Consider the following 26,496-nt stretch of genomic DNA (forward strand, 5'->3'; position numbering starts at 1 on the left):
TAATAATAATATAATTTCGTCAAGAAAAGAACTATTTTTAAAATTCCATCATTAAATTATATATAAATTAAAATATATGATTTAATTAGGTCAAAAATGAATAAAACTTATGTCACTCATCGCAGTCATTACTCATTTGACACTTTTATCTTCAGCCGTTTTTATTTGGGCTCGATGAAAAAAATGACCTAAATTGTCTAATTAAATGTCTGTAATTTCACGAGCAGTGATAAAAAACTGCTAATTTTTGTGTATTTAGGAAATATATAATAAAGAGCAATCAATGTCCCCTAAAAACCGTTTTCTAAACCCAAAATTGTTTACACCACTTTAATTTTTATGACGTCACTCTACAGCATCAAGTTTTGGCTTTTACTCCAGAGAGGATAAACCTGCCAAAGCAATAGGCAAACTGTTTGTTTTTAATTTTTATTTTGACACTAAACGTATACGAATTGTTGAACACAAGTTGGATCAAACTACATTTTATCGACGTAAAACTATTTATAGACTCAATGTTTATATATTGTAGAATGAATATAGACTTGTTGCAAAACAAGATCAGCAGATAATTTGAAATCATACGTAATAGTTCCGTCAATACGAATGTTGTGTTAAGCTCCAACTCACCTTCCTCTTAGCTTCCTGCAGCTTCTGGGACCTGACGGTGTTACAGACTCGACTCCTGGAATCTGGAGTCATGTTCGTCTGAAGAGATAACAAAAGACGAAACTCAAAAAATGAACTTATTACATCGTTTCGACATCAGAGACACCTACACCATAAGATATAGTGTAATAGACGTGAAGAGGTACTCTCAAACTTACACTTGCGACTGTCATAAAAAGGATAAAAAATCATGATTCAATATCTTTGTAATACTTTTATACATTTGTGGTCAATGTTAAATTTAACCTATAAACAAAAAAAAAGAATGACATTTAAAATATATTAATCAAGAACGAATTTTATCGCTAACGTTTTCTCAGTGCAATTTTAGGTTAACAGACAAACTCGATGTCAATTACCTTACTTATGCATAATGTGATAAAAAATAATATTGATCAGCTTGAAAGTTATAGTAAACACCTGAATGGAAAAAACCAACTGAATGGAGTTTTAGCTTTAAGAATCAGAATGAAAACTGATTTATTTACACAGGATATATTCATAGGCTGGGTAGATTGAAAATCCTTCCTGACTGAACCATCGCTCTTTACAGTTGTCTCGTGGTTTCTAACGCTCCTTTTGTAGGGAGAAAGTACTCTTTCAGGGTACTACAGAACCCCAGATATTAAGGCGCACCTAAGCTTTGATTCAAATAGGCCAAAGAATCCCAAACTGAACGTTTCCTTAGAGACAAATCTAGAGAGCTGTTTGCAGAGATTATTACATTTAAGATTTGGTTCAAGGATATTACGTAATAATTTGACTTCCTAGACACAGAAGACACAGAAAGACCATATACGCCTACACAGTATAGTTGTGGTGATTTCTGTTAGACTTATGCATGTTACAATGCTCTGATATGTTTGATAATTTAACCTTGATTGTCTTAGGTCGGTTATCCACCTGAAGAAGAGACCAGATTGTAGATCTCGAAACGTTGTATTCTTGATTTCTTTTGTCACTGAACAATAGAAAATGTGCGGAAAGTTTGAAAGTTCTGTTTATCGACCTCACTTTTGCGAAAGAGAAGCCCATTTATCAAGATGGGATACTACGCTCGGAGACCTGATGTCGAAACCGCAGTCCCGCACGTACAGACTGTGGTTTATCAGACTAAAGAACCGCAGTACTATAACGCAGCTCCCCGCGTATCGTCTCCATTTACATGACATTGGCATTGGAATCTTGCCAGTAAGATGGCACTGAACGGTATTGACGCGTCGTATTCTTTCAATTCTCTCTGTGTCTTTCCTTCACATTCCTGTTGCAATTCTCGGGATTGCGATAGACTGCATTAGCTGCAGCATGTTCCTGAATCTATATAGACCTTTCGGGTGTGCCCACCCAGTCAGCTACCGGTCAGGAATCTGAATCTCCGCTTTTGAATGTTTAAAAACTCCGTTATTAATAGGAACTCGTTTAAAAATATATAAATGTTTCACTTCAGAAATTTAGACTTTAGTGTCTCAATGGTGGCGAATTGTTTTAAAATACGATATCTGTCAATACTAATTATTTATAATTTATATTCATCTTATATACATCCTTTGTGAAATAAAAATTAAATATTCATCGAAGCTAAATTGAGAATCCCTTAATCAGACTCCTCTTGTGAATTGTTCAATATTGCTATAGTCTTAATGTTATTACAACTCCTATGTTCACACTACAGAAGAATGTGAGTTTATATCTCAAATACATACTTTTATAAGACACTTGATTTTTAAATTACCAGTTAAAAATCATATTTTTCTTTTACCTATACTGATACATAGGCTTATATTTTTCATGGAATGCCCATCATAGGCATGAAAAAAACAGTTTCCTAATCCAAATTAATTATTTCATTAGTATTTTAATCGATTTAAAAACATATTACTTTCACTTGTTTTCTTTGAATTTTGAATCTAGGTTTTAAAACCTCGGCAAGGCAATGGAAGCACCAGCTTGGTGTAGACTCAAAGTGGATATCAAAGAAAAAGAGACAGAATATTCACTTTTACCTCAATTTGATGATGAAGACTCAATTGAAATCAGGATTGGTTCGTATAAATTCAGATAGTAGTATCTGGACTCGCCTTCGGCTCGCTGGGGGCTACGCCCCCAGGCCCCCAAAGTAAACGCTTGCAAATTCGGGGATAAGCGGGAATTCGGTGACTGGTTAAGTCCGGACATTAAGTAAATGACAAGGGATTTAAAAATTGACCTTTTTCATAGATTTTTTTCCGGATTCGTAAAAACTTTTGACTTTGAGGGCATTTTGCGGTTAAACCGTTAGAGATACGACAAAAAGTGACTGGACCTTTCTTGTTGGAAATTTTAATTTTGTCTTTCGATTGTGCCCTCAGATCTGATCTACGACCTATGGTTTAGCCAGAAATAAGCTCGGGAGAAAAGTCTGCACGGGTTCAGCTATCTTGAATTGTTTAGTATAAACATAATAAAAACCGACCTCAAGGCAGTATTTTAAGTCGAACAGGGGGTTTAATATCACCAGGAGACTATCTAGTCAAGGCGAGAAATTCCCTGGGTGGGTGATTAATGTTAAGGAGGTTAAGACAAGAGGGGGTTTAATTTCGTCAGGATATTGTCTGGTCATATGAACAAATTCCCAGGGGGGGTTAACGTTACCGGGGGATAAGTCTCCAGGGGGTTATCTGGTCATACCAGGATCTTCCCAGGGGGGGGGGTTAAGAGATTTGGTGACTGGTAAAATTCGGACATGAGGTCATGGCAGGAAATTCCCTGGGGGGGTTTAATGTTACCAGGGGGGTTAACACATCAGGGGGTTGAATGTACAGGAGGTTATCAGGTCATACCAGGAAATCCCCGGGGGGGGGTTAATATTACCGGGGGTTAATGACACACTTGGGCCTTTTTTAGAGGGTATTGTGTCTGTGAACATAATAAATATTCCTCTGTCCCTATCTACTAATTGACGCTTAGCTAACGCTCAGCCAACTCCCGAAGTCACTGAACCTTTTCTGTAGATCACGTGATTTCCTAAATCCCGTTTAAAATTTGTTTTGAGTTACGACCAACCGTTTAGCCGCTATCAAGCCCGGAATGTAAATTTTTAGGCGAAAATGTCCAATATTTTCACTTAATCGCGTTTTGCGGTCAAACTAAGGGAAATATAGTAAAAAGTCACTGGACCTTTTTTGTAGGTCATCTTATTTCCTAAATAAAACGTTAGTCTTATTTTGACCTCCGACCAATGGTTTCGCCGCTATCGACCCCAAAAACAAAAGTTTCGCGTAAAAGTTACAACAAAATTGTACATAATCACGTTTTTCGGCCAAACCAATCGAGATAGGGCAAAAAATTACCGGACCTTTTCTGTAGATCGCGCAATTTGCTAATTTGATGGGTCAATCAGATTTGAGCTACGACCAACGGTTCGGCCGCTATCGGGCTTGAAACATTATTTTTATCGAAAAAATCTCTGGAATTTCAAATGTTCGAGCGTTTTGTCGCTTAACCATGGAAGATAGAGCAAAAAGTCATTAGACCTTTTTTGTAGTTCACTTCATTCCTGACCATGAATTTTCCGTCAGATCCGAGCTAGCTCCAACGGTTCGCCCGCTATCGGGCTTACAAAAAATGCCTGCAGGGGTGAAGAATGCGCGATTTTTTGGGAATTTTTTTGAGGGGTTGAAAATGAAAAATTCTCACTTTTCGGGATTTTCCTGGTGGTTACACGTGGAAAGCTATCTGTGTACCAAATTTCAAGTCTCTAACTCATCTGGAAGTAGGTTAGAATTAGTATACGTGAGTGAGTGAGTCAGTCAGTTACACATGCGGTTGTATATATATTAGACTCGCCTTCGGCTCGCTGGGGGCTACGCCCCCAGGCCCCCATGATGTACGCTTGCAAATTCGGGGATAATGTGATTTGGGTGATTGGTAAAATTCGGACATGAGGTCATGCTAGGAAATTCCCGGGGGGGGGGTTTAATGTTACCAGGGGTTAAGGCATCAGGAGTTTATCTGGTTATACCAGATACTTCCGGGGGGGTTAATGTTATCTGGGGTTATCTGGTCATACCAGGAACTTCCCAGGGCCCCCCCCCGGGTTAAGAGATTTGGTGATTGGTAAAATTCGGACCTGAGGTCATGACAGGAAATTCCGGGGGGGGTTAATGTTACCCGGGGGGTGTTAATACTTCAGGGGGTTTAATGTACTCAGGAGGTTATCTGGTCATACTAGGAAATTTCCGGGGGGCTAATGTTACTGGGGGTTAATGATACATGTGTCTATTTTACAAGGTGTTGTGTCTGTAAACATAATAAAAATTCACTTTGTCCATATCTACTATTGACGCTTAGCTAACGTTCAGCCAATTTCTAATGTGGGGTGTATTCACTCGTTAACTGGATTAGCGGTATTCGGGGAAAGTTTATGTCTGATCATCAGATTAGGGATCTTGGGGTTAAAAGAAGACACATTTTATCCAATTTTCCAGATTTAACCAAAGTTTTGACTTTAAGGGCATTTTGCGGCTTAACCGTTAGAGATACGAGAAAAAGTGACTGGAGCTTTCTTGTCGGAAATTTAATTTTATCTTTCGACTCTGATCTCGGATTTGATCTACGACCTATGGTTTAGTCGGTACAACGCTTGGGATAAAAATCTGTACTGGTCAGCTGTTGTGTAAACAGATATAGTGTAAATAAATTTAAAACTACCTTTATCCGATTATTAAGTTGATCAGGGGGTTTAATTTTATCAGGAGTTCATCAACCAGGAAATTCCCGGGAGGGGGGGGTTTATGTTCTCGGGGGTTAAAGAACGCGTGTACTTTTCTAGTAAATTTGTGTCTGGGCACGAAGAATTTTTATGGAAATAAAACGTTGATAAGGGGGTTAAAATTACTTTAGATATTACCATTCCACGCCAGAGTTTTGACAATGAATTAATATTTCATAAAATTAAATAAAAGAACACTCTGTCCCTATCTACTATTGAAGCTTCACTAACGCTCAGCCAACTCCCGAAGTCACTGAACCTTTTTTGTAGATCACGTGATTTCCTAAATCCCGTTTAAAATTTGTTTTGAGTTACGACCAACCGTTTAGCCGCTATCAAGCCCGGAATGTAAATTTTAGGCGAAAATGTCCAATATTTTCACTTAATCGCGTTTTTGCGGTCAAACTAATGGAAATATAGTAAAAAGTCACTTGACCTTTTTTGTAGGTCATCTTATTTCCTAAATAAAACGTTGCTCTTATTTTGACCTCCGACCAATGGTTTCGCCGCTATCGACCCCAAAAACAAAAGTTTCACGTAAAAGTTACAACAAAATTGTACATAATCACGTTTTTCGGCCAAAACAAATGGAGATAGGGCAAAAAGTCACCGGACCTTTTCTGTAGATCGCGCAATTTGCTAATTTGATGGGTCCATCAGATTTGAGCTACGACCAACGGTTCGGGCGCTATCGGGCTTGAAACATTATTTTTATCGAAAAAATCTCTGGAATTTCAAATGTTCGAGCGTTTTGTCGCTTAACCATGGAAGATAGAGCAAAAAGTCACTGGACCTTTTTTGTAGTTCACTTCATGCCTGTTTTATGAATTTTTCGTCAGATCCGAGCTAGCTCGAACGGTTCGCCCGCTATTGGGCTTACAAAAAATGCCTGCAGGGGTGAAAAATGCGCGAATTTTTCTCGAATTTTTTTGAGGGGTTTTAAAAGTAAAAAAGTCCGGTTTTTCAGACTTTTCCTCCGGGTCATATTGTGAAAGGTACCTGCATGCCAAATTTCAAGTTTCCAGCACTTCTAGAACTATGTTAGAATTTGTATATATCTGTCAGTCAGTGAGTGAGTCAGTCAGTCAGTTTACACATGCGGCTGTATATATTATAGGACTCGCCTTCGGCTCGCTGGGGGCTACGCCCCCAGGCCCCCAAAGTAAGTGCCTTAAATTCGGTTATATGATTGATTTGGTGATAGGTAAAATTCGGACATGATGTCATGCCAGGAAATTCCCAGGGAGGGGGTTAACGTTACCTGGGGATAAAACGTCAGGGGGTTATCTGGTCATACCAGGAACTTCCCAGGGGGAGGGGTTAAGAGATTTGGTGATTGGTAAAATTCGGACATGAGGTCATGCCAGGAAATTCCCTGGGGGGGGGGGTTTAATGCTACCGGGGGTTAATACATCAGGGGGTTTTAATTTACTCAGTTGGTTATTTGGTCATAACAGGAAATTGCGCGGGGGGGGTTAATGTTACCGGGGGTTAACGACACACCCCAGGCTCCCTTTCGGATGTTGGCCAAATTCGGGGATAAGCGGGAATTCGGAATTATCTTAGACCTATGTTATTTAATTTTTCAGTTTTAATCAAAGTTTTGACTTTAATGGCGTTTTTAACGGGTTAACCGTTAGAGATACGAGAAAAGGTAACTGGACCTTTCCTGTCGGAAATTTTAATTTTATCTTTCGATTGTGCCCTCAGATTTAAGCTACGATCTCTGGTTTAATCGGTACAACGCGTGGGATAAAAGTCTGCACTGGTCAGCTATCGTGAATTGTTTAGTAGAAACATAATAAAAACCGACCTTAAGGCAGTGTTTTAAGTCGAACAGGGGGTTTAATATCATCAGGAGCTTATCTAGTCAAGCCAGGAAATTCCCGGGGGGGAAGTTAATGTTACCAGGGGGGTTAACATATCAGGGGGTTTAATGTACTCAGGAGGTTATCAGGTAATACTAGGAAATCCCCGGGGGGGGGGTTAATGTTACAAGGGGTTAATGACACACGTGGGCCTATTTTAGAGGGCGTTGTGTCTTTGAACATAATTAAAAAACACTCTGTCCCTATCTACCTTTTAAGCTTCACTAACGCTCAGCCAACTCCGGTCGTGGAGGGGGGTTTTAGCCACTCGTTAACGTAGTAATACAAGGTCAATCTGGAACCAGCATGAATCGCACTAATTATAGTTGCAAAATTTAAAACACCTAAAAGTTACGACAAAGAATTTGCCATTTAGAGCATTTATCATGCTTACGGAAAGATAAACGATAGAAAGCTGCTGAACCTTTTTTTTTGATCCTATCAATAGCTAGTTAGAAAAAATTTTACATTTAAGCTAAGGCCAACGGTTCGGCCAATATCGAGCCTAGAATGTAAGTTTTTAGGTGAAATTTTCAACATAATCACGTTTTACGGTTAAACCATGGAAGATAGAGTAAAAAGTCACTTGACTTTTTTTTGTAGACCACATTGTTTCGTATTAAAATGCGATTTTTATTCTACCCTAACTTCAAAGGTTCCGCAAACACAGAGCCCAGAAAACAATATATCACGTAAAACGTAAAAAATCGATACTTTAAAACGCGTTATGCGGCCAAACCGTTAATGATAGGGCAAAATTATACTTAACCTTTTTTGTAGATCACGCGATTTACTAAATCCCATTGAAAATTTGTTTTGAGCTACGACCAACCGTTTAGCCGCTATCGAGCCCGAAAGGTAAATTTTTTGGCGAAAATTTCAAAATATTTTAATGTAATCGCGTTTTGCGGCCAAACCTATTGAGATAGAGCAAAAGATTACTGGACCTTTTTTGTAGTTCCCTTCATTCCTGACCATGAATTTTTCGTCAGATCCGAGCTAGCTCCAACGGTTCGCCCGCTATCGGGCTTCAAAGGGAAGCCTACAAGGGCAAAACAGGGGTCCGTTCGGGAATTTTTTTGAGGAATTCAAAAGTAAAAAAAATCCGGTTTTCAGACTTTTCCCGGTGGTTTGAAGATACGTGCAACGTGCGTGCAAAATTTCACGTTTCCAGCACTTCTGGAACTATGTTAGAATTAGTATGATTATATGTCAGTGAGTGAGTGAGTTACACATGCGGCTGTATATATATAGGACTCGCCTTCGGCTCGCTGGGGGCTACGCCCCCAGGCCCCCAAAGTAAACGCTTGCAAATTCGGGGATAAGCGGAATTCGGTGACTGGTTAAGTCCGGACATTAAGTAAATGACAAGGGATTTAAAAAATTGACCTTTTTCATAGATTTTTTTCCGGATTCGTAAAAACTTTTGACTTTGAAGGCATTTTGCGGTTAAACCGTTAGAGATACGACAAAAAGTGACTGGACCTTTCTTGTTGGAAATTTAATTTTGTCTTTCGATTGTGCCCTCAGATCTGATCTACGACCTATGGTTTAGCCAGAAATGAGCTCGGGAGAAAAGTCTGCACGGGTCAGCTATCTTGAATTGTTTAGTTATAAACATAATAAAAACCGACCTCAAGGCAGTATTTTAAGTCGAACAGGGGTTTTAATATCACCAGGAGACTATCTAGTCAAGGCGAGAAATTCCCTGGGTGGGTGATTAATGTTAAGGAGGTTAAGACAAGAGGGGGTTTAATTTCGTCAGGATATTGTCTGGTCATATGAACAAATTCCCAGGGGGGGTTAACGTTACCGGGGGATAAGTCTCCAGGGGGTTATCTGGTCATACCAGGATCTTCCCAGGGGGGGGGGTTAAGAGATTTGGTGACTGGTAAAATTCGGACATGAGGTCATGGCAGGAAATTCCCTGGGGGGGTTTAATGTTACCAGGGGGGTTAACACATCAGGGGGTTGAATGTACAGGAGGTTATCAGGTCATACCAGGAAATCCCCGGGGGGGGGGTTAATATTACCGGGGGTTAATGACACACTTGGGCCTTTTTTAGAGGGTATTGTGTCTGTGAACATAATAAATATTCCTCTGTCCCTATCTACTATTGACGCTTAGCTAACGCTCAGCCAACTCCCGAAGTCACTGAAACCTTTTCTGTAGATCACGTGATTTCCTAAATCCCGTTTAAAATTTGTTTTGAGTTACGACCAACCGTTTAGCCGCTATCAAGCCCGGAATGTAAATTTTTAGGCGAAAATGTCCAATATTTTCACTTAATCGCGTTTTGCGGTCAAACTAAGGGAAATATAGTAAAAAGTCACTGGACCTTTTTTGTAGGTCATCTTATTTCCTAAATAAAACGTTAGTCTTATTTTGACCTCCGACCAATGGTTTCGCCGCTATCGACCCCAAAAACAAAAGTTTCGCGTAAAAGTTACAACAAAATTGTACATAATCACGTTTTTTCGGCCAAACCAATCGAGATAGGGCAAAAGATTACTGGACCTTTTCTGTAGATCGCGCAATTTGCTAATTTGATGCGTCAATCAGATTTGAGCTACGACCAACGGTTCGGCCGCTATCGGGCTTGAAACATTATTTTTATCGAAAAAATCTCTGGAATTTCAAATGTTCGAGCGTTTTGTCGCTTAACCATGGAAGATAGAGCAAAAAGTCATTAGACCTTTTTTGTAGTTCACTTCATTCCTGACCATGAATTTTCCGTCAGATCCGAGCTAGCTCCAACGGTTCGCCCGCTATCGGGCTTACAAAAAATGCCTGCAGGGGTGAAGAATGCGCGATTTTTTGGAAATTTTTTTGAGGGGTTGAAAATGAAAAATTCTCACTTTTCGGGATTTTCCTGGTGGTTACACGTGGAAAGCTATCTGTGTACCAAATTTCAAGTCTCTAACTCATCTGGAAGTAGGTTAGAATTAGTATACGTGAGTGAGTGAGTGAGTCAGTCAGTCAGTTACACATGCGGTTGTATATATATTAGATAAAAGGTAACTATGTACTTTTTTTCTTTATCAAAACAAGATGGTATAACATAATATTTTGACCGAAGATGGTTTATTTATTGCAAAATCTAAATATTTTAAGAATTTAACTGTGAAGCGAAGTTTCGATGCGGTATGGACCTGAAGAATTTAGGTGTTAGTTGTGACACAGGCTACGTAAGCATATGAGCTAAGAACGTACATGTCCTGTGTAGAAGCATTTCCTCCCTTTCACGAATCACCGTTTGATGTAAAATAACTGTGGGATAATATCCAACAGGAGTACAATGAGGTAAAAATATAACTAGGTAAATATCCAGGTAAGGAAAACCGTATAGGCCTATATACATATTGTCCTAAGCACTCAGGTTATCGTCGGTTTGTTTTATACTTCAAAAATTTCTACCACATGCCTACATGATTTAAATCGCGTCTTAGTAATTTGCCATAAATTGACTTTGTAAAACCTAATCTGTTAGCTTCAAATTACCACTTTCAAAATGGGGCTCATTTAAAAATGTGTCACGTACATAAAAAAGTGGATTAAAAACAAAAGTTTATAAAAGTAAAGTAAAAAGTAAAGAAATTGCAATTTTTTGAAACTATTTGTTAAAATTGTATTGTAACAACTAATAAAATGTCTTTTTAATGTTGAGCTAAAATTATGAATAAAATCCAGTAAAAGTAAATGATCTAAATTTAAAACAAATACGGTTGGAAAGGCGGCACATTTTTATTTTCTAGTTTGATCTCAATAAATAAGGTTATTAAAAATATGTAATAACATTTTTGTGAAATTTGATGTTGTGGTTTTATTTTTGATACCCTATATAACTATTTATATAATATATTTGAAGTATAAGTATATAAAATAATTAGTGTTGTTTTCAATTTAGCCGCAATTTTGAAACAAATGTAAAACGTTTTAATAAATTTTACCAAAAGTTTAATTTTTATAATATAAAGAATTTGGCCAAATTACGACACTACGGATTAATGCAGGAGTAAATGCAATTTTAAAGTAAAAACACTGAAAAAGCCTGAGACAAAGAAGTGAAGATCTCAGACATAATATTTATACAGTTCTCTTAGTCTGTTTGAACCCAAGAGTAGAAACATTCTGTTGTATAATATACGAGACAGTTTTAAAACAAACAGCTCAGGTTGTAGGCTACTATGTGTAAACGTGAAGTGCGGTTTTTGTTTTGTTAAGTAAAAACAAACCAGTTATTGGTAAACAAAATAAAACAAATGTATTTATTGACAAATAAATTAAAAATAAAACCATGTGTTAATACTTTAAACTTATAATACTGTACTGTACAGTAACCTATTCTAATCGATATACATACTGGAATAAGCTGAACTAATCATACAAATATGATATATCAGCCGTGTAGACTGTACAGTATAAGGCAATGGTATGTTTACTTACATCAAGATCGAATTATGTTTTAAAGGCAGCAAATTTATCTACCTACTCTATTCAAAATGAACACATTAGATGAATTATTAGTTAAAAATCAGATTCTCTCTTTTAGATGACAACAATTTTCTTGAAATGTCCATAATATAGGTGTAAAAAACAGTTTCTAAAATGAAACTTCTTATTTTGACTTACGTTGACAATTATTGCTTTTGAATAAAATTTTTAATGTACTTTTTTAATTTGACTTCCAGGTGTGTGAAAGCTCAGCATGGCACTTAAAGCACTCTAAGGGTTATATATGGCACATATAATCAACAAAAAAACAAATTTCTAACAATTTCTCCACTTTTGCATTCTGGGTCCATGTTGGTAAACAGAGAGAAACATGAACATAATTTATTGTAGCTGCTGTAATCTGTTATAACGACAAGGCAGTGAACAACATTATGTTATAAAGATACCTCAATTAACACAGCCATTATTGAACAGATAAAGTTTAAAAATTGCTAAAAATAGAGGGAAAGAACTACAACATACACTGTACATAAGACTAAGAACACGAAACTAAGCAATATACAATTAATTACATAAAGGAAATATATTCTGAAGGAAAAAGAGTATAGGCTACTTTTTGGTCTAGTAGGCTATAAATTAATTGAACACAATAATTACTCTTACACAACTAAAAACACATCGTAACATAATTGTTTTATATATATATAAATATATACAGTAACATTTCGGCTTTGATATTGCCAACATTGTACTTAAGTGCCATTTCTTTCAGATACATTGGGCAGTTTATTTTAAAACATGGAGGAAATAAAAAATACGAACAGTTCAACTAAAACAAAATAATGCTGACACAGACAACTTAAAATTACCTGAACTAGAGTTTAAAGTGTAAAAACAAATAGAAAATCTATACGGCCAGATTTTAATCGGAAACCCAATGCAAATACGCCCGCGTCTCAGTAGTTGAGATTCTCAAAGCGATCTTGTTCTCTTGGTGACAGTCTACGACAAACTGTTGAGGATCATGTTGGTGCTGTCCATCTTCGGCATGGAAGGATCCTTCTTCGGAACAATTGGGTTGATCCAGGATGCCATCACCAAGCTCTCTATCTCGCATTCATTCACTCCCCTGACGATGCGGAAGTAGCCGTTCTCGCCCCACCATGTACCCCATGAGTTGGAGACGATCTGGAAAAATTAAATGTGTTAATGCGTTTTAACATAACCTAGAGAACGGTAGATATTCATGACCAATTCGCAGGAATGTATTGCTAGGGATAAGGATGTAGGGGTCCGGACTCCCCCATATTTTCAACTTTTGATTATTATTATTTAAATAATTCAGTATTCCTGGCATCTCCTGCAGAAAGATCGTTCTCAACACATAAACGGGTAAAAAACTTTTTAAGGAACAAAATAAGGAATGAGCGGTTGACTGCACTTGCCTTACTTTCTGTCCTCTACTGGATAACAGCAGTTTCTCCAGAGCAAGTATTAAGTACGGTGACTCAGAAGTCAACAGAATTTTACTTTTACAAAAACCCTTTTAACATAATTACTTTTCCGAATTTGGATTTGTACACTATGTACTGTATTTTCCAGATAATAAAAGCATATCTTAGTAATTAGGTCACTATGTAAGTCTAATCAATTTCAATTATCATCCCACACAGCCTACTAAAGCAGTGCCTCTACAATTACGAATATCAATCGTCAGTACAACCTATTTAAAAGGTTCGTGCAAAATTTTTCTATTGTACTTCTTAAATTTTAAAGTATCCAAACACTTTAGTGTTTCTGGGGAAGACCCCCAATTTCGTTTTGACCCCTCCCCCAACGTTTTCCTAGCTACGTTCATTTCACTTTTTGTTTCTGGCAGTCACAGTATAATGATGTTCAATAAAAGACTCCTGGAAGTATTGCTATTTGACTTTGTAGTTCGGACAGTTATTTATACACTGTTTGTGCCTAACAGTTGGTTGTAATCGCGGCCATATTGATTTTAATCTCAAAAGTACTATATTAAACACATAAAGACACAATTAATTCATCGGGTTTTTTTTCCTAATTTTTGTTGATTATTTAGAAGAAATCTCAAATTTTGTTGAACTTCATCATTGAAGTATTAAAGAAGTATAATCGTTACAAAAAAACTAAAAGCTTCTGGAAGCGTATTAATAAGATCCTCAAAACGAGATAAAATTCCATAAAGCTAAGATCACAGTAAGGTCGTAACAGTGCGTGAGGTTTAACATTGTTCTTATGGGGAAAAACCAAGGTCGCTCCATAACAGCTGGTTCTTAACAAGAACGCTAAAGAAAATAAAAAAAAAATGGTTTATGTCTGAATTAACTAAGAATTATCATTTCGGCATTAACAAAGAGGAGTTTATTTATACACTGTTTGTGCCTAACAGTTGGTTGTAATCGCGGCCATATTGATTTTAATCTCAAAAGTACTATATTAAACACATAAAGACACAATTAATTCATCGGGTTTTTTTCCTAATTTTTGTTGATTATTTAGAAGAAATCTCAAATTTTGTTGAACTTCGTCATTGAAGTATTAAAGAAGTATAATCGTTACAAAAAAACTAAAAGCTTCTGGAAGCGTATTAATAAGATCCTCAAAACGAGATAAATTCCATAAAGCTAAGATCACAGTAAGGTCGTAACAGTGCGTGAGGTTTAACATTGTTCTTATGGGGAAACCAAGGTCGCTCCATAACAGCTGGTTCTTAACAAGAACGCTAAAGAAAATAAAAAAAAAATGGTTTATGTCTGAATTAACTAAGAATTATCATTTCGGCATTAACAAAGAGGAGTTTATTTATACACTGTTTGTGCCTAACAGTTGGTTGTAATCGCGGCCATATTGATTTTAACCTCAAAAGTACTATATTAAACACATAAAGACACAATTAATTCATCGGGTTTTTTTTCCTAATTTTTGTTGATTATTTAGAAGAAATCTAAAATTTTGTTGAACTTCATCATTGAAATATTAAAGAAGTATAATCGTTACAAAAAAAACTAAAAGCTTCTGGAAGCGTATTAATAAGATCCTCAAAAACGAGATAAATTCCATAAAGCTAAGATCACAGTAAGGTCGTAACAGTGCGTGAGGTTTAACATTGTTCTTATGGGGAAACCAAGGTCGCTCCATAACAGCTGGTTCTTAACAAGAACGCTAAAGAAAATAAAAAAAAATGGTTTATGTCTGAATTAACTAAGAATTATCATTTCGGCATTAACAAAGAGGAGTTTATTTATACACTGTTTGTGCCTAACAGTTGGTTGTAATCGCGGCCATATTGATTTTAACCTCAAAAGTACTATATTAAACACATAAAGACACAATTAATTCATCGGGTTTTTTTCTCCTAATTTTTGTTGATTATTAGAAGAAAATCTCAAATTTTGTTGAACTTCATCATTAAAGTATTAAAGAAGTATAATCGTTACAAAAAAACTAAAAGCTTCTGGAAGCGTATTAATAAGATCCTCAAAACGAGATAAATTCCATAAAGCTAAGATCACAGTAAGGTCGTAACAGTGCGTGAGGTTTAAACATTGTTCTTATGGGGAAACCAAGGTCGCTCCATAACAGCTAGTTCTTAACAAGAACGCTAAAGAAAAAAATAAAAAAAAATGGTTTATGTCTGAATTAACTAAGAATTATCATTTCGGCATTAACAAAGAGGAGTTGTGACTCAACCAAGTTAATTAACTATTTATACAATAATTTGTTCCCATCGAATTTGTATAACCTTTAATATCCATGTTTGAACATTATTATTACTATTAAATTCTCGAGCGGGTTTTCATTTCATTTATTCATTGGTAAATTTTTTGGAGGGTATTTTTGTTTGTGCTTTAATTTGTTTCTTTTAAAGAGTAATTTTATCCACAACGTACAGAAAATAAATCATAACAATTGACCAAAATACTAGTCGGATTATCTATCCATTAATGGTCCTAGAAAATAAACAACCAGGTCCTTACTCAAATCGGGGTTTTCGGACAATTTTACCCTCAAGAGACCCAGGCTGAGGTTCGTCACACAACGTCTGCGGGGCAACGGGGGCAAAACTGAGTAAAATAAGCAATACTAAAAATGCCTACAGAGATATATATATGTAAATAAAAGTCGTTTGACAGGTATTTGGTCTTCCGATCATATGTTGGTTTGCTTATTTAAACACATATGTGACAGATACGGCCAAATACAAAATAATTGAATCGGAAAAAGTAAGCCCTCTGTGGTGTAATGGTATCACATTCACCCGGCAAGTGAGAGATCCGGGTTCGACTCCCGGCGGAGCAGGTACTTTTTGCGATTCAATGTTTATTGAAATTATATATATATATATAATTATATATATATATATAATTATATATAATTATATATAATTATATAATATATATATATATATATAAACTGGACCAACAATTTTACACTGAGTCATATCCTTATAAAGAGGGAGTCCAGGATCACAAGTCCATTCCCCATGATATTTTGAAAATACGTTTAAACGTGAAAATTGCACCAGTAGTTTGTTTTAAGCTACAACACATTTATGAGATCTTAAAACTCAACAATTTCCCGACGGAATATTCCGGAATCACTTTTTTTTGGAGAGTATTTTATACTTCTTGAACCAGTGGTCAGCCCCCTCCAAAGTAATGTTCTATATACGCCACTGCATTACGTAATATTAGTAGTAGACTTAAAACTCAACAATTTCCCGACGGATTATTCCGGAATCTCTTTTTTTGGAGAGTATTTTATACTTCTTGAACCAGTGGTCAGCCCCCTCCAAAATAATTTTCTATATACGCCACTGCATTACGTAATATTAGTAGTAGACTTAAAACTCAACAATTTCCCGACGGAATATTCCGGAATCTCTTTTTTTGGAGAGTATTTTATACTTCTTGAACCAGTGGTCAGCCCCCTCCAAAATAATTTTCTATATACGCCACTGCATTACGTAATATTAGTAGTAGACATAAAACTAAACAATTTCCCGACGGAATATTCCGGAATCTCTTTTTTTGGAGAGTATTTGATACTTCTTGAACCAGTGGTCAGCCCCCTCCAAAATAATTTTCTATATACGCCACTGCATTACGTAATATTAGTAGTAGACTTAAAACTCAACAATTTCCCGACGGATTATTCAGGAATCTCTTTTTTGGAGAGTATTTGATACTTCTTGAACCAGTGGTCAGCCCCCTCCAAAATAATTTTCTATATACGCCACTGCATTACGTAATATTAGTAGTAGACTTAAAACTCAACAATTTCCCGACGGATTATTCCGGAATCTCTTTTTTTGGAGAGTATTTGATACTTCTTGAACCAGTGGTCAGCCCCCTCCAAAATAATTTTCTATATACGCCACTGCATTACGTAATATTAGTAGTAGACTTAAAACTCAACAATTTCCCGACGGATTATTCCGGAATCTCTTTTTTTGGAGAGTATTTGATACTTCTTGAACCAGTGGTCAGCCCCCTCCAAAATAATTTTCTACATACGCCACTGCATTACGTAATATTAGTAGTAGACTTAAAACTAAAACAATTTCCAAGCAGAATATTCCCGGGCCCCTATTTTTTGGAGAGTTTTTATACTTGAAACCACTTTGTGGGCCAGCTCCCACATAACGATTAACGGTCATTATCGACTGGTCTAATTCTTAGTTTAAAACATTGCTTTAGTTTATTTGGACTCAGGTCACGATGTGACATCGGTGGAATATGTCAGACCAAGATGGCGAACCGAGCTTCAAACCGCTTTATTAGCAGATACATCGAGACCTGCTCTACTCATTTAGTTCTTATTGCCCAATTCAGTGTTCCGCCAGCTTCACAACTTACCCAGTACTTGACAAGCCTGCCCTGTTGGGACTCTTCTCCCCAGCCCACGATCCTCACAGAGTGGAAGTTATTGGCACTGGGGTTTGCGGTTGCGAGAGAGTGGGCCACATCTGTACACACCACTTCGGTAGCTGAAGAAATCCTGGGAGACTCGCATTATGGCTAAAACACAGATAATTTAACATTTATAAATGCATCTTGAAGAAATTAATGTGATAATTATATGTATTTTTTTACATTGTTTTATATTTTTACAGTTTCTAGATAGCAGTCATTCCAAAAATTTTGAAAAGGAATAGTTAGGCATAATTTAAGTTATTTTGCAATAAAACGCAAAACAGTTTTTTAGAATTATTAGGTCAATTGTATTTTTAAATCACGTACGGTTTTACAGATAGCGGACAAACAAAGTTTTAACTAATATAACATTGCTGGAATAATTGTGAACACGGTATCTACCATACTTCTAGATAGACCGAACTTTAAAACAGAGGCAGTATTTGTGCCAGAAAGCCATAGTTACGTTACTTCTTTTCCATAAGTAAGACATGAAAATTTGTAAAGTTGTGCCACTTTGCTTAATTTAAATTCCTGTTTTACGCAGATAATTTGAACCTGCTAATGTAGTATAAGCAACCAAAGTTTTACTAAATTTTTCTTCCACTTCAGAAAGCCATAGTTATGTTACTTCTTTTCCATTGTGGAAAATTGTAAAGTTGTACCAATCAAGGAAGAGGATATCTAAATTGAAGAAATTTCAAAGTAAGGCTTCCTAAAAACATTTCCAGGACAAATAATTATTGAATTAGAAGTTTCTTACAGCAGAGAGAAAGGTTTCTAGATAATCCTGAATTTTCAACATAACTAGTCTCCTCATATTTTTATCCAGCAACAAAAAGACCTATATAATAATTCCAATAGAAATTTAAATTTGTGTTTGATTGCTTTGAGAAAATTTTATTTAATTAACAAAAATGTTGGTCTTCGTCTTTTAGGAATGATATAGTCATCCCGTGATTCATGTATCTTTACATACCTTGAAGATATTGTACTTGTTTACTATAAATGTAAACCTACCTTGGACAGGTCCAGAAGTGAGGATCTCATGCATGATGGACTCTGGTTCTGTCGAGATCCTGTAGGCAGGTCCTGTTCGGTGCAGAGGTCTCATGGTATTGCCCGAGGCACACCGCGCCATGGTGCGCTTCTTGTCCGCTTTCTTGGATACGGTGCAGGAGGTCCTTTGGCCGACCCAGGGGTAACACTCGTCGGGAACCAAACTGGAAAAAGGACAGATTTGCTCGAAACGTTATAGTAAGAACCACCGGAGAGTGCGGTCGAGGGAGGAGCCTGTTTGGCGCGTGACTGAGCGACGTTGTCGAACTTATTCCCCACTGCACTCCTTGTTGTTCCCCACCTGCAGTTGTTTCTCCTTTTGGTTGTTTACATACTGGTGGTGATGTGAAACAACCAAACCTTGAGTGGGCCGATACAAAATTATTATTACACACATCTTTTTACTTTGAACTCATAAACCTAATTTTCGGGTTTTAGTCCAAAATTTAAAAAACATTCAGTTTCTTTAATCAGTTGTGTTTTGTAAACTCAATAACAATATCGTTCACAATAATTACGCATAACTTCATCACGTGTTGTTCAAACAATTATTACAAAACCAACAACACAAATTATCCCTAAGAGGGTTTACTTATGGCTTGTTTACCCCTACATATTGAACGTACACTGGGCAAAGCAAAAACCGATGTGTCTCTTAAATCTAAGCAACCTTATGGATGTCCAGGCGTGGCAAATAGCTAACTGCAAATGTCAAAATTCTGGGGTGCAAGGGTAGTGTGATAGGTCTAGAAGATGATTGTTGGAGTTGGAGGGGTTCCCTAAGGGTCAAAGGTTCTTACTAGCCAAGACATAAGGACTGGAGAGGGTGGCCCAGAGCTTACTTCCCTTCTTCCGAGGGGACATGACTGAGGTTAATGCACAAAATCCTCAACATGGGTCTGCCTACCCCCAACCTTATCCATCCAGAATATACTGTCACTCCGGAAGCAGCACAGAGATCCTTTTAGGACTAGATGCAATTTCTAACGTTCTTGTGCTATGAGAACAATAAAAACTTAACAAATGTTATGGTTGGTTGGTAGAGCCCAAGAAATTTAAATTCAACGCGCTGTACTGAATAAATAATAAAATGACGAGATCGATAAATTCCCCTCTCGTCATAAAAACATGAGTTAATGGGTTTAGTACCTTCCCCCCACCAACTAAAGTTCTAGAGACACTACTAATTTTTTCCATTCATTTAGACCAAATATGTTTCTGATTCAAAGATTTTCATCAGTTTCTATAGTTTCAGCAGCGTCTTTACTGATATTGTCATGTAATGCTTATAAACGGAAAAATTCACATTTTTCATTACTTTATGTGAAAGGTAAGTGTTTATCTAAACAATAAAATTCTAAAAATTTAACTAATTGAATTATAACTGATCATTATTTATTCATTTACTGGCCTGCTATGGTTTAAAAAAATAGTTTTATTCTTCTAATATCATGAGTTCTATAAATTCATTCATAGAACCAAATATAACATTTATGAGTTAGTAAACACATAAAATAATGAAAACTGCATTATTTCCATAAAATTATAACTGAACAAACATAAGTAAATATTTAGAATAAACAAATAAAAAAAGCATTTGGATATCAAACGGTAGTAAAATACTTCTGAATAGTTAACACAAAAGAACTTAATATGTAATAATAAAAATAGATCTTTTGTCACAAAAGAAATAAACCAATACATTGAACTTAAGAGAGATCATTAAAATTTTATAAACCAAAACAGCATTTACCATTAGATTTAAATTTTTTCTTAACGTCTGTATAGTTAAAAAAAGGAAAAAGAGCCTACAAGGGACTTAATGGCATGTGAGTAGGCTCGAGTTGAAACTTTTATGTTTTGGATCTTTATATTGAGCAGTGTGTGGATTAATTTAATACAATGTTCAATTGAAAATCGTAATCTGAAGTAAAAAGAAATATGGATACCATTTAAGAATTTAAATAATAATTTTGTAGAGAAAATAAAACAACCTCAATAAAGAAAAACATAAGTGTACAAATTAACAAAAGGATTATAAAGTTACTACTTTGTAAAAATATATTTTTGTAGATACAAAAATAACATACAATACAATACATATTTAGTTTTGAGAGGAAACACAGATAAATGTTATTCGAGACATGAACACGTGTCTCATGTTTGTGTGAGTAGAAGTAGGAGGGGATAAACAGATTAAATGAGTATATGATTTATTACAGAGCGAGTGTAAAGTAAAGCTGCTGGTGAGTAAAGTGGACAGGCCACATTAATATGTTAAACTCGACACGAACACGTGTCTCATGTTTGTGTGAGTAGAAGTAGGAGGGGATAAACAGATTAAATGAGTATATGATTTATTACAGAGCGAGTGTAAAGTAAAGCAGCTGGTGAGTAAAGTGACAGGTCACATTAATATGTTAAACTCGACACGAACACGTGTCTCATGTTTGTGTGAGTAGAAGTAGGAGGGGATAAACAGATTAAATGAGTATATGATTTATTACAGAGCGAGTGTAAAGTAAAGCTGCTGGTGAGTAAAGTGACAGGTCACATTAATATGTTAAACTCGACACGAACACGTGTCTCATCTTTGTGTGAGTAGAAGTAGGAGGGGGATAAACAGATTAAATGAGTATATGATTTATTACAGAGCGAGTGTAAAGTAAAGCTGCTGGTGAGTAAAGTGACAGGTCACATTAATATGTTAAACTCGACACGAACACGTGTCTCATCTTTGTGTGAGTAGAAGTAGGAGGGGATAAACAGATTAAATGAGTGTATGATTTATTTCAGAACGAGTGTAAAATAAAGCTGCTGGTGAGTAAAGTGACAGGTCACATTAATATGTTAAACTCGACACGAACACGTGTCTCATGTTTGTGTGAGTAGAAGTAGGAGGGGATAAACAGATTAAATGAGTGTATGATTTATTACAGAACGAGTGTAAAATAAAGCTGCTGGTGAGTAAAGTGACAGGTCACATTAATATGTTAAACTCGACACGAACACGTGTCTCATGTTTGTGTGAGTAGAAGTAGGAGGGGATAAACAGATTAAATGAGTATATGATTTATTACAGAGCGAGTGTAAAGTAAAGCTGCTGGTGAGTAAAGTGACAGGCCACATTAATATGATTCAGCTTGGGAGATTTGAGCAATTACAGTTTTACTCATATTGAGCTACTGCTTTACACACCCAAAACTTAATCAATGTCAAAATCATCATAACTTTTATTGCATTTATCAAATAAAATTATATCGCATTAATAACATATACCGTTTGAGTTTTAAATACTCTTCTCATTCTCAAACTAATAGTTGTAGTATTTCACATACATTGTCTTTGTATTAGCTTTTACTTTTAGATCCAATTTTCAATGTACATATTGTTCGAGTAACCAACAAAGATTAAATCTTGCGTATTAATCTTGGTGAACTCGAGGAGGATAATCTAGACATTCATTCTTTGACCAATCTCGAAGATTTTCTCTTGCAGATGCTACCACAGAGGACCAAACCGAATGTAACCTATTTATGGTATAAGTTTTAATATATCAAATATACAGGGTGTCTTAAAAGTTCCTCCCTCCATTAACTTTCTTATCAATAGAGACGGACTGATTTAATTTGAGGGATGTTTAAATGACCAACTGAGGAGTTTTTTGACATATGAAAAATGTTTTACTCTCCCCCCCCTCAAAATGGGGTATTTTGGGAGGAAGTCAAAAATATTAAATAAGAACCCCTAGTAAGTAATGCCTTATTTTAAAGGTATTAATAAAAAGAAGAAGAATAACAATAGAAAATTACAGACAATTAGAGACGATCTTGTCTCTATTGTTGCTCCATAAGATTTTGTGGCTAATTAAAGTTTGAAATTTATAAAATCCTACAGTTGAAATTACATTAAAAGTTATTGTAAGCCAGATAAAACATTCACTCACTCTGAAAACTAGATCAAAAAATCGTAGAGCAAGTTATTACAAGAATCAAAAACATCAAAAACCATGATTAACATAGCATTTATTAGGTTTGGTTTTGCTTGACCGAAGCCCATTAGGAAATCCTGGGAATACTAATAACTGGTTTGGCCGTGTCATCTCTTATTGTTTACCAGTTAGTACGTGAGACACATTCACTCGAGTTACTGTGTCAAAGTGGATTTCCCCTCAAAAAACCCAATTTGTGGAGGGGGGTAAGTCAAAACTTTTTATATGCCAAAAAATCCTCAGTTGGTCATAAAAACATCCCCCGTAGTAAATCATTCCATTTATATTCATAAGAAAGTTAATAGGGTGGTTGGGTTGGTGGGACTTTTAAGACACCAGTTAAAAAAAATTCGATTGAAAAGCGTGTATAACTTACTACAATTAGTCTACGTTCTTTGATAGGAATTACCACCTCCTAGTTCCTAAATCTACATTGATTTCATTAACTAAAAACAAAGAATATTATTAACAAATTAGGATTCAGTTACATAAAACTTTAATGAGTTACATAAAACATAGGCACATGTGCCTACAGTCTGCACCCTATATTGCAAATCTAAACTATATTTCTATTGGCGAATTCCTGACTGACAGAAGAAAAATATGGCACTCCCATGAGTAAAAGCTGAGCATTAGCGAAGCCTAATCACCATAACACGTTAGAACCTGCAAATAAAGGTGGAGGCCACTTTGAAAACCTTAATTAAGTCATCATAAATAATTACTTTTAACAGTAATGTAAATCCTTGTTTCAAGGACGTAGCCAGCGAAGGGGTCCAAGGGGTCCTTAACTCCCCCCCAAATATTTTAAAATAATTTTTTAGAAAAAAATTATTATCATTTAAGTAATTCAGTATTACTGACATGCACTGCTAAAAGATCGTTATCAATAAAGACACGGATCAAGCACTTTTTAAGGAACACAATCGGTCCTTACTCTCTGTCCACTACGGGGAAATATCAGTTGCCTGGACACCCCGAAAATATTTTCCTGGCTATCTTCTTGCCTTGTTTGTATAAAAATTGAGTATTTGTGAAATTGGAACAGCGTTCCAACATTCCACTGAAACAAATATTGCACTCTTGAATTAAAAGTTTTTGTTTGTACATAGTATTATGAGCACCTTTAATTAATGTTAAAAAAAGAGTCTCTGAAAATATCAGCGCTCCTAGGGGCTAAACTGTTAACTATATAAAAATAATACCAGAAATAAAGTAGGTAATAGAATTGCACGTTAAACCCAAATCCACCAGAAAAAGAGAAAAAGAGGGTTTCCATAAGAGGTTTCAAAGTTGTCCGCCATATTGAATAGTAGCCACAACATTTTAAAACATTTACTAAGTAATTATAAATGAGCATAAACAATACTGTAAGCTAAAAGCTTGCTGTAAAATTCATACTTTCTGAGATCACAATGGTGGCAGCCTTGAATTGACCATCTAGCAGAGCTACAGTGAAGATATTAAAGGAATAAGACTTTAAGATACAGCAACATGTCTCAACCAAAGATCGACTGTACCAACTCAAGCTCAAATTCAATGAACTTACCCAAACTTCTGAATGAAACTTCCATGCTCTGGAGATGTGTCCACCATCGCATCCTCTCTGGTTCTTCTCGTTACAGCTGAGGAGGTGTTGGGGTGACAGGACAGTTCGGTCCTCGCCATTGGACACCATCATGAGACGATCTGTAGCCACCTTTACACAATATACAATTATTTCTCAAGAAAGCAAAAGGAAGTCCTGATTGACAATATGCGACGAATAAACAAATAATCTACAATTGCAACATGAGCTGATAAATCTGTCTCAATGAGAAAAAACTCAATACTCAATGAGAAAATTTACGTTAATATTTGAAATCAAACTTAAAACAGAAATAACTTGTTAACATTTTTACAAAATTTGAAATTAACGAAATGAAGAAAATTTTAGTTTGAAGACTTTACTGTGATTACAAGGTTATGTCAGGGATAAAGGGAGTCAGACTTTGTAAAACTAAATAAATGAAGCGAATAAACCGTATACCTGAAAATATATACAGGGTGTCCCATAACTAGCTGGACAAAGCTATACTATGTTATTGCTCAGGTCAAGACAACCATATTTCACCATAAGAATTATAAGAATAACAGTTTTTAGAGAATATCACAAATCTAATGACACCAAAATTATATAAAAATGAACAATAAAAAACTGACTTAGAGCAAATTTACTGTGAAAAGAGATGTTCCACGTTGAGAGCTGCTGTTTATTTCAGTTTTTGTATTGTTGGCTATTTGCTGACAATCTCAATGTGGGCCATGTCTTGTCACAGTAAATTTACTCTAAATCAGTTATTTATTGTTCGATCTAAATAATGTTGGTGTCGTTAGATTTATAATAACAGCTTCTAGAAACTGTTATTTATGTAAATCTTGAAAAAACTGTTGGTATTTAAGATATTCAAGTCTTATATCTTATCTTGTTTCCTTCATAGTATTGTTGTTAGAACATAAAAATTTCTCACTAAAAACTAGTTATTTTATTAAAGAAAAAATTTGATGAAATCTTTATTCTTGGATGAGAAAAATCAGATTGGTTTTAGCATTTTTATAAGCTGGAAAGGAACAGTAAAAACATAAAATGTGCATAAAATGCTTTTTTTTGTCTATGACATTATTAATTAACATTTAAGAAATATGATAAATGTAAGAAATGTGTTCAAAAATTTAAAAAAATTACAGCAAAATAGAATTACCTGAACTGTGCTCATAACCCAATCCGCAGCACACCACCCTTGGTCCAGAGGTTGGGAGATCATACCTGGCCGTTCACTGCGCAAGTCGTACCAGAGGCGCGCGCGCACATTGTCTCGGTCGAAAATGAGCGTTGATAGGTCTCATTGAGTATGCCTGCAAGTAATCTCATATAAGTAAGAGTGTAACTGGTACCCAGCAGGGATCAATTCTGGCTGGTTTATACCTTCCAGTTGAACCCACCACTGGGGACAGCAAAAAACCGATGTGTGTCACTTAAGTCTGGATGTCCAGAAGCAGCACACCACTAACTGCAAATCTCGAAATTCTGGGGTGCAAGGGCAATTCGAGAGGACTAGTCTACTGCGGGAGATGACTGTTTCAGTTTGTGGGGTTCGTTCTTTAAGTACCACAGGTTCTTACTAGCCTCAACAAGGGTATGCCACCCCCTGCCTGCTTTGAATGAAGAGGCTGGTTAAGAGCTAGCCTCACCTTCTTCTAGGACGACATGACTTTGAGATTACTGCCTTAATTCTTCCTCATGGATCTTGATAGGAGGCCCCTAACCTTACCCCATCCTGAATATCCTGTCACTTCGGGAAGCAGCGCTAAGGTTCTTACAGGACTAAGTGCAATTTAGAAGCTTCTTGTCCTAAGAAAAAAAAGGTGTCACTGATTCATAGAAAATTAATTTCGTGAATTACCCATTACGACCAATTCTGGTTGAATCCAAGAGTTCCTAAAATTAAAATGTACATTACTGGCCTTTGATTTTTTTACAGAAGACCTCAATGCCCTTTAGTACCAAAGGATCTTAGTGCGTGTTTCTGTGTGACAGGATATTCAGGAACACCTCCTGTCATGATCCATTAGGAGTGTTGTATCATCGGTCCAGTTCCAGATTCTTCCAGTCAAGATAGGAGGAGACACCCAATCTCACATATTTAAGATAGCAACAGCCTCTATCATTAAGAAGTGATCCATCCACGCATTAAATTACACCAGCCTTAGCCACATTCAAA

At 36.1% G+C, this 26,496-nt stretch overlaps 1 protein-coding gene across 1 annotated transcript; it reads right to left on the reverse strand.

Moving 5' to 3' along the window:
* Window positions 1-12,108: 12,108 nt before the first annotated feature.
* On the reverse strand, window positions 12,109-25,594 carry LOC124373351 (uncharacterized peptidase C1-like protein F26E4.3). The gene is given in 7 exon segments (XM_046831727.1): window positions 12,109-12,931; window positions 17,629-17,715; window positions 17,717-17,790; window positions 18,706-18,908; window positions 24,285-24,304; window positions 24,306-24,434; window positions 25,477-25,594. Coding segments are annotated over 7 exon segments (762 nt in total). The 5' UTR covers window positions 25,540-25,594; the 3' UTR covers window positions 12,109-12,745.
* Window positions 25,595-26,496: the final 902 nt, after the last annotated feature.

Source organism: Homalodisca vitripennis, unplaced genomic scaffold (genome assembly GCF_021130785.1).
Source record: "Homalodisca vitripennis isolate AUS2020 unplaced genomic scaffold, UT_GWSS_2.1 ScUCBcl_5374;HRSCAF=12063, whole genome shotgun sequence".
In the NCBI taxonomy this organism is placed as follows: domain Eukaryota; kingdom Metazoa; phylum Arthropoda; class Insecta; order Hemiptera; family Cicadellidae; genus Homalodisca; species Homalodisca vitripennis.